At 48.5% G+C, this 9,119-nt stretch overlaps 3 protein-coding genes across 3 annotated transcripts; 2 read left to right on the top strand and 1 right to left on the bottom strand.

Moving 5' to 3' along the window:
- Positions 1 to 1,137: 1,137 nt before the first annotated feature.
- On the top strand, positions 1,138 to 2,276 carry LOC122156510 (histone H1.10). Its single transcript, XM_042811274.1, has one exon. It carries the CDS (start codon positions 1,138 to 1,140, stop codon positions 1,795 to 1,797), a length of 660 nt encoding a protein of 219 aa, XP_042667208.1. The 3' UTR covers positions 1,798 to 2,276.
- A 539-nt stretch (positions 2,277 to 2,815) lies between these two features.
- Positions 2,816 to 3,530, bottom strand: LOC122156512 (histone H2B 1/2/3/4/6). The gene has a single exon (XM_042811276.1). The coding sequence runs from the start codon at positions 3,498 to 3,500 to the stop codon at positions 3,120 to 3,122; it is 381 nt and encodes a 126-aa protein (XP_042667210.1). The 5' UTR covers positions 3,501 to 3,530; the 3' UTR covers positions 2,816 to 3,119.
- A 264-nt stretch (positions 3,531 to 3,794) lies between these two features.
- LOC122156511 (histone H2A.J) lies at positions 3,795 to 4,640 on the top strand. Its single transcript, XM_042811275.1, has one exon. The coding sequence runs from the start codon at positions 3,835 to 3,837 to the stop codon at positions 4,222 to 4,224; it is 390 nt and encodes a 129-aa protein (XP_042667209.1). The 5' UTR covers positions 3,795 to 3,834; the 3' UTR covers positions 4,225 to 4,640.
- Positions 4,641 to 9,119: the final 4,479 nt, after the last annotated feature.

The following is a 9,119-nucleotide window of genomic DNA, read 5'->3' as shown; positions in this document are numbered from 1 at the left end:
TGAGCATTTATGTTATGAGGATTTGTCTGGATGTCTTCTTCTTTTCTCTTGAGAATCACAGATTTTATAAAGCTTATGGTGGGAAAACAAGCCTATATCCAAATATATGTAAATAAATGTTGTATGAGTCGTTCTGTTCTCAGAGGTCGATTTCCATATTATTACATTTATTTGGGGAGAAGAGAGGCTTCAGTTTGTTCCACTGATGTTTGAGGATAATGTGACACATCTTTGTGTATATAAATGTGTTGGACGTTTTTCTCCTTACTTCTTGCTTCTGACTTTTGCAAGTTTTAAGAGCAGCAATATAGTGCACTGTAAAGGACAAAACATCGAGCTTGCAGCTTATTTCGCCTTTATTAACGAGGCAAAAACAGCTTCGTTTTTTATATACAGAAGTGATTTCCAAAAACAAAACAAAACAAAAAAATAAATCAAAATGCTACCATTCCCTCTCAGAACATAACAAAACACGAGGAACAGTGACAAGTTCTAGCACATCAATTCCTCTGGATGTATCTTATGTTCTCAAAACACAGAATTTTGTGAGAATACCGTATTCTTAATAGTTAAAGATACGGTTCAGGGAGGCGATTCTCTATCCATATTCAAAGCTCAGACACGAAATTGTGTTACTTCCTTCTCTTTGAACTCAATTTGCGACAAAAGTATTGAAGCTGCCCCCTCGGTATCCATCCTGTTCCGCAGAAAAGCCCCTAAAGAACAAATCTGCGCTACGGGGGAGATTTTTTGACGAAAGCTTTTATTTTAATTTAGACGGAAAAACAAAAGTTCGCCTTCCCCAGGGTCTTCCCGGATGCAGGACGGCACGTTAAACGCGTCTTTTTGCTCTTGTCCAGGATGCCCGCGGCGACAAACTCCCCAGAACGAAGCTTCAAGGTCTTCTCTTCACCCCCCGAAGAAAGCGGGGTGATTTCGCGGCCGGGATTTTTCAAAAAATACGAATTTATAACTCCGAAGAAACACAGACTCGGAGGACGGAAAGCTCTTCCTGGCTAACAGTTAGGCGGGCTCTGTAAAGCACCAATCACAGATCACCGCTTCGCTATAAATTCAGGCATCGGGGTTACTGTAGCCCAATTACTTTCTTTTGATTAGGAAGAAGTCTCTGCCGCGATGTCGGAGACCGCTCCCGCCGCCGCTCCCGCTGTCGCGGCCCCCGCCGCCAAGGCGGCCGCCAAGAAGCCGAAGAAGGCGGCGGGCGGCGCCAAAGCCCGCAAGCCCGCGGGCCCCAGCGTCACCGAGCTGATCACCAAGGCCGTGTCCGCCTCCAAGGAGCGCAAGGGGCTCTCCCTCGCCGCGCTCAAGAAGGCGCTGGCCGCCGGCGGCTACGACGTGGAGAAGAACAACAGCCGCATCAAGCTGGGGCTCAAGAGCCTCGTCAGCAAGGGCACCCTGGTGCAGACCAAGGGCACCGGCGCCTCTGGCTCGTTCCGCCTCAGCAAGAAGCCGGGAGAGGCGAAGGAGAAGGCTCCTAGGAAGAGAACGCCCGCGGCCAAGCCCAAGAAACCGGCGGCGAAGAAGCCTGCCAGCGCAGCCAAAAAGCCCAAGAAGGCGGCGGCGAAGAAGAGCCCCAAGAAAGCCAAGAAGCCGGCGGCCGCTGCCACCAAGAAGGCGGCCAAGAGCCCGAAGAAGGTGACCAAGGCTGCCAAGCCCAAAAAGGCGGCGACTGCCAAAAGCCCGGCCAAGGCAAAGGCGGTGAAGCCCAAAGCTGCCAAATCCAAGGCGGCCAAACCGAAGGCAGCCAAGGGAAAGAAGGCGGCGGCCAAGAAGTGAAGTATTGATGTGGAAATACTTAAACCCAACGGCTCTTTTAAGAGCCACCCACCACTGTCCGAAAAAGAGCTGAGACACTCGGACAGTGAGCTCCATGCCTGCAGCGAAGCTCTCGATTCGCCATTTTTTACTCGCGATCAGATGGGATGCTCGCCTGCAGAAATAGCAGGACTCTGAGCCACGGAACGTGGTTAGCATAGGGCTGGAAAAAATAAAGTTTGCGCTCCCTGGAGAGAGGGGGGAGAAAGGAAAAAAAGCAACCTCTCTTCGGGCTGCCTTTGAGCAACGCAGGACAGAGGTGCGTGTGTTAAAGGGATTGCTGGGGTGGGTATCGCTCTGGGGCATGCAGGTCTCTCTCGGTGCTTTAACTCAGACAGTGCGGTCCCTAACAGTCTGCGCGCTACCGCCACGCCTCTTAGGGACAGGCGCTGCCAACTCTCCGGCACGGCTCCTCCGCGTCCTTGGCAATGACCTTTCCTCTCAGCGGGGTCTTTTTAAATTCCTGCACAGCTTCACAAAACTGCTGTTAGAGCCGCAGGGAGAGGGCCGGAATAGGCAGCGCGCCCGCCACCTCCCTCCCTCTCCCACCGCCGGGCGAGGCGCTCACGGAGCTCACCGGGGCCGCTGCCGGACGGACGCAGAGCGGCGCGGGGCTGCCTGGGAGGCCCGGCTCTGCCTGAAGCCCGTTCTGATTGGGTGATGGGAGAAACCGCGGTCGCTTATTGGACGACTGGAAAGATTCAAAAAGCCCGCGCTGCGAAATCGGCTCGGCGCTGCCGCCGGACAGCTCCGCTCCGAAAGCGTCTGTTACAGCGCGCCCTCGCTCTTATCGTTGTTCTCAGATCTGCAGGGGTAATCGTTCTCCTCTCAAAGCCAAAATTTCAGCTCAGAGACACGCACGGTAAGACTGATTACGCAAAAAAACATTACTTGTTTATTTTCTCCTCTAATGAATGTTAGTGGAGCTACTGAAAGATAGGTGATATTCTTTGAGTGATGTATTAGTGCACTGCAACTATTAAAATCAAAAACACACTACTTGTGTTTATTGGATAAGACACACAACGCTTACAAAACAAATTAATCATACCTGAAATTGTTTAACACCACAAAGCATTGACCAGTGAATCTGGAGATAGATCTTTATTGTTCGCCCTAAATAACCCAGAATCAAGTAGAAATTCTCCAGGAAAAATAATCACATCTTATTTAACCTTCCAAACAAACAAGACACAAAAACACGTTGTATTAAAGCTCTTTCACTGAATGAGTGGGTGGCTCTGAAAAGAGCCTTTGGGTTCAGAGTGAGGATCAGGACCGCTCTACTTGGAGCTGGTGTACTTGGTGACCGCCTTGGTGCCCTCGGAGACCGCGTGCTTGGCCAGCTCGCCGGGCAGCAGCAGCCGCACGGCCGTCTGGATCTCCCGCGACGTGATGGTCGAGCGCTTGTTGTAGTGCGCCAGGCGCGACGCCTCGCCGGCGATGCGCTCGAAGATGTCGTTGACGAACGAGTTCATGATGCCCATGGCCTTGGACGAGATGCCCGTGTCGGGGTGCACCTGCTTCAGCACCTTGTACACGTAGATCGAGTAGCTCTCCTTGCGGCTCTTCTTGCGTTTCTTGTCACCCTTCTTCTGGGTCTTGGTGACCGCCTTCTTGGAGCCCTTCTTGGGGGCGGGAGCAGACTTAGCTGGCTCAGGCATTTCGAACACACAACTACCCAACCACTGCAAAAGCGAACTGCATCTAAAATGGCTGCGGCGCCACTATTTATAGGGCTGTTATGCAAATACCGAGGCTCCAATTCGTGCAATGCGATTGGTCTTTTCTGTAAGGGGTGTTTCTTTGTTTCTGATTGGTTGCAATAAGATCCGCTGTTTCATTGGTTGTTTTCACAACTGTAGATTCCAGCCAATCAGCGGCCGCTACTCCCGCCCTGGGAAGGGATAAAAGGGGACGAGCGCCTGCGTCAGTATGATTTCCTCTGTATTGTTTCTGGCTTGGTTTGTTCTGTAAGCTCTCGTTGGCAGCAGTACCATGTCGGGCCGCGGGAAGCAGGGCGGGAAGGTTAGAGCCAAGGCCAAGTCGCGTTCATCACGAGCCGGGCTGCAGTTCCCCGTGGGCCGCGTGCACCGGCTGCTGCGGAAAGGTAACTACGCGGAGCGGGTGGGGGCCGGAGCTCCCGTCTATATGGCGGCCGTGCTGGAGTACCTGACGGCCGAGATCCTGGAGCTGGCGGGCAACGCGGCCCGCGACAACAAGAAGACGCGCATCATCCCCCGCCACCTGCAGCTGGCCATCCGCAACGACGAGGAGCTCAACAAGCTGCTGGGCAAGGTCACCATCGCGCAGGGCGGGGTGCTGCCCAACATCCAGGCCGTGCTGCTGCCCAAGAAGACTGAGAGTCATAAGGCTAAAAGCAAATAATCTCTGCCAGTAAAGCCGGTTAGGTATTTGAAAACATAATATAACCCAAAGGCTCTTTTCAGAGCCACCCACTTTCTCAGAAAAGAGTTGAGTTGCTACTTTAAGGAAGTATCTTCATGTTAAGTGTTTCATCTGTGCTGCCTTTGTTTTTAATTCATTGAGTAAAATTACTGGCTTATGTTTTCAGTTTTTTTTTTTATATATAACATCCTGGTTTTGCTGAACAAAAACTAATTATGTTGACTTCTAGTGTTTGACTTATAATGAAACAGTAGAATATTTGTTTATTAATGTTTCATCTGCTCAACATTAACGGTTTTTGTTATAATGTGTAGCATAGCTTTATGATGAGATAATGAGTGTTAGCTATGAGATATGTAACTGAATTAAGAAAATAAATTGATGAATGCTCCGAAGTTGCTGTGTAGGCCTTGATCTTAATACTGTAAAGTTATCCTGTAGCTGAACTCACTTAGAAAGAAATTGGGAAACGCTGTAGGGAGAATAACTTAATTTGGTCTGAATCCTGAACTACTCTGATTTGCTCAGTAGATGCATTAACTGTAGCATTTTTCCTTTCGGAAAACTGTGCAGCTCTGGCAGGTTTCTATTAAAACAGGATTTTCAAATCTGCTGGTCTTTTAAATGGTCTCACTGCATAATTGCTCCAGTTAGGTCAGTTAGCCGTAGGCAGTACGACAGGAATTTGCAGATACAAGTATCACCCAAAAGCACTGTGCTGAAGCACCTCTGATTTGCTGATGTGTGTTATTTGAAAGGCTGTCTGACTCCTCCTGCTGGGATGTTCCCTGGAGCTGCTCATGACTGCAACAAGGCCGCAGCTCCCATGTGCACAGCACTTCCTCCAAGGAAGAGGGCTGCTTTGAAAGAAGAAAATAGCACCTATAGCACACCCCTGCTGTAACAGAGAAGCTCTCTAGGTAGCGCTCTTCTGTAGTTGAAGTGAGTGGTTGGGGATTGTTTTTCTGGGCATAATGGAAGAGCTGGATGGTGCAGTAGGCTGGCCCCATCTGGTGACCTCACCTATGCCTTGTGGTTCTGTTTGTAAGTGGATAAACGTAAAGTTGATACATTTTTAAGAAGTTATATTATTCATCCTAATTAGCTGCTGCTAAATATCTCCAGGCGCTTATTTTTCCTCTTGAAGAATTGCAAAGGTGGTTGTTTTCCCAAGCACATCTTTCTTATGCTGAGTCTCCAGGGCAGATATCTGTGCATCTCTGATGGATTGCAATACCTGCAACAAAGCACTGGAATGTCACAAAAAGCCCAGGTCGCTGCATCCAGCTGTGGGAATGCAGCACATCCTGCCTGTGGCAACCAGCTGGCACCACCAGGGAGGTCTCTGCTGCTCTGAGCGTGGGGGTAAGCACAGCACACCTTGCAAAACTCGCAGTCTCATCTGCATAGTCTCATTCCAAGCACAGTGGATTTCACTCAGTGCATTGCTCACTTCTGCAACTGGAGCTTCACCTTCTGGGATGCTTTTTTCCTGCTTCCTAGTGTTCTTTGTTTTCATTCCTAGCTACCAGGGGCTGTAATGCTGTGAGTCTCACACTGCTACCACACTGGGGGTCAGACCTCCACATCCTGTAGGTCAGGCAGTTCTGGGGTAAGTTGGCTGAGTGACCTGAGTGCTGCCAAGCCTCCAATGATTAAAGAGCAGCAGCTTTCAGATGTAGCAAAGTTAAAATAATTATTTTCTCTTGTTTGCATAAAAAATAAACTGTAGTAAAGAGGAAATTCTTACCCCGTGGTCCCCCTGTTAGCTGCAGCTCTGGGTCCTGGTGCACCTTCAAATTCTCAAGAACTTGGGATGTACAAAGACAACAAAATTCTCCTCTGAGCATTTTAAGTCAGAGTTACATTTCAGGGTAACTTGATACTATCTCTGTATGTATCAAGTCTTAGAATGGCAGTGTTTAAAAACAAACGATGCTTTAAAAATCATTTTTCACCTTGATTTTCTACACATGGAGTAAAGCACTCTGAAAAATAAATCTTGCATGTTTTCAGTTTGCAGGTTCCTATTGTAACAGATACAATCATATGTAAATTGTCACGTAAGCTCAAGAAAGTAGTAATCAAAGTTTGTGCATAATACACTGATGCACTGGTTTTATTTCTCAACTGCTGGTGCAATTTCTTGTGCAGACATGCTGAGGTGTTGCCCAACACAACAGCTGGTTTCATGGGGAGATACTGGTGGTAGCTGGATGGTTCAACTGATGATACTGAGGATCTTTTCCAACTTTTATAATTCTACAATGCAATAAATGATTCCATTTTTCATTTTATGTTTTAACAAGGAAATAGGGCCTCTGTCTTCAGTAAAGCACAGTTGAAATGTTGGAGAATTTTTTTTTTTTTTTTAACAGGGCAGTTGTGCAAATATTTCCTTCATTTTACTCCAAACACTGGGTCAAAACTCATCAGCAAAATGCTGTTAATGTAATCCAAGGGTGAGATCCTGAACATTGATCTACATAATGCCACCCTCAGGCTGCAGTAAAAACATCCATCTGTGGCCACTGCCAGTGGCTCCTGACATGAAGGTATCTCAAATGTGCTTTGGAAGATGATTTTTGCAATCATTTTTTCTTTTTCAAGTTGTTCCACTACTGCTAGAGGAAAGAAGTGCATGGGGACACTCAGTCTGCACTGTGTAAGAACTGTGAAGAACTGGTTTTAAAAGAAAATGTTTCCTGATGTTCCTTTGGGATTCCTTGTGTATTCAGACAGTAGCTTTAACCGCTGACTCCACTGCTTTAAGGAACAAGTCTAGACGTGGAGCTTCAGGTACGAAGAACTGAGCAGACTGTAGCCACACAGGCACTGTGGGTGCTACGTGAGCAACTGGAGTCTGTTCTGCTCAGTCACAAAGATTCACCTGATTTATTTACAAACATTCTGAGTTAAAATGGAATTCAAATTGCTGTAACAGCAATAAAACATAAAAAGACTTGCGCAATTTTGGATACCCTCAACTTGCAATGTGAAAACCTCGATCACATTACCTGCTGAATTTAGAGAATAGATTCTGCCAACAGATGTACTGGAGATGTGGCCCATATGCTGTAAATCCAGTTCAGACATTAAATTACACTGACATCTATACAAACTTAAAAAGAACTTGATCATTTTAAAAGACAGAAATGTTTGACATGTGCCATATGCTAAGAGTACAAATGTTAAGTGTCACAGCCATATTTTGACTGTGTAAAATAATATTTGCAACCACATTTCAAATCATAGCATTGGAAATAATCCAAGTAATTTTTGTCAGGACGGTATCTCTGATAAAAGCAGAATTTATTCGCGATTGCAATGGCGGGCGTCCCGCAAGCAGCAGCGCGCCTATAGATACATAATGACAGCCTTTATACCCTGTTTTCTCCCCCTTGCCTCCTCCCTCCCCTGTTTCCCCACTGGCTGGGTACTCCAGGTTCACAATCTTATCAGAAGGTTTACATTTGCTATTTACTTGTTAATTTATTTGCTATCTGGTGTCAGTCAGTAGCCAGCCTGTTGTTTCCAAGATGTCTCGGCGCTCTCCTTGTCCTATTGATATGGTGATTTTCTTTAAAGTCATCGTTAAAACAAAGAGCACTGGGGGATGATGCCAGGCCTTCCCATGTCTCTTCAGGCTCTTCCTCGGGCATGCCATGACTTGTTCTCTGGTTTGATCTCGTGCAAGATATTCTTGCAGTGTGTATGACGAAATATACATGTATACACCTATGTACGGAGTGTGCGTTCCTGGGAAGGTTCGTCTAGACTGTAAGTGATGTAAACTTATCAGAGATCTTCCCCAAGTTAAGTACAAGGACTCCCAAAAAGAACTATGATAGCAGAGATCATGAAATAAAAATTGTAATGCAGAAACAACATTTGATTCCCACAATAGGCTCCCAAATGTTCCTCTACTAATTCACTTCCTGGTGAATGTTGTCCAATGCATAGTAAGATGAACATGTATGCCGAGTTCATTAGCAGAAATGCTGAAAAACAAACCTGATCAGCTGAAGGAAAAACATTTGGTTACTGTTCCTTTTATACTGCGTCATATGGACATTTTCTGGAAATGTGTGCCACTTCTTTTGCTCGTCTCTGGTCACATGCGAGCAGCAGAGATCTTCAGTGACCCCCCCCTCTTTCCCCCCGGTGTGACCCAACACGACGCGTGCGGCGGCTGCCAGTAGCCCGGGGACGTGCGATCCGCCCCGCTCACGGGTGCTCAACTGCGGGGGTCCCTGCTGCATGCCAAGGTTGGCCCTGCGAGCCCCAGGCTCGCTGTATTTCTCAACTCAGGCACGGCTCAGGATCCCTCAGGGCCTCATTCCGTGGTCCTTCCCGCAGTTCTGCGTGAATATGAGACGCATAGCACTCGGGGCAGGTCCTCAAGGCTTCCACGGAGTGCTGAGCACCCGAGGAGAAGACAAAGGAAACGCGAAACCGCCACGGACAGAGCAAACAAAGAGCGTGATCGGGAAGCCGTCGCTGGGAACGCTCACGACGAGCGGAACACGGAACGGTCGGTGGGGCGGGGCGGCAACGCAAAGCGCGACCTCGGATTGGCCGAATTTTGCCGCAGACCCCGGGGCAGCAAAGGAGGGGACGGGATGGGGACGGCGGTGCCGAACTGTGAAACGTGGGACAGCGGCCAACGCGACAGCGGGCGGAGGTGACCCGGAGACATCGCCTTCATAGCGAGCGAGGAGGAAGCAGGGAAGGAGAGAAAAAGAAGGCAGCTCGACCCCAGCAAGGGAAGCGTGCGGCCCAGGCTAACGCCGGCGGCAAGCAAAGCCCCGGGGCAGCGCCGGGCAGAGGCCGCCCGCCCGCGGGAAGAGCTCGCTGGGGCGCGCGGGTGGAAA

Source organism: Centrocercus urophasianus, unplaced genomic scaffold (assembly GCF_019232065.1).
Source record: "Centrocercus urophasianus isolate 14NV4802_14NV808 unplaced genomic scaffold, USGS_Curo_1.0 seq_1248, whole genome shotgun sequence".
NCBI classification, from domain to species: Eukaryota; Metazoa; Chordata; class Aves; order Galliformes; family Phasianidae; genus Centrocercus; species Centrocercus urophasianus.
This window is presented reverse-complemented; position numbering and strand designations above follow the sequence as displayed.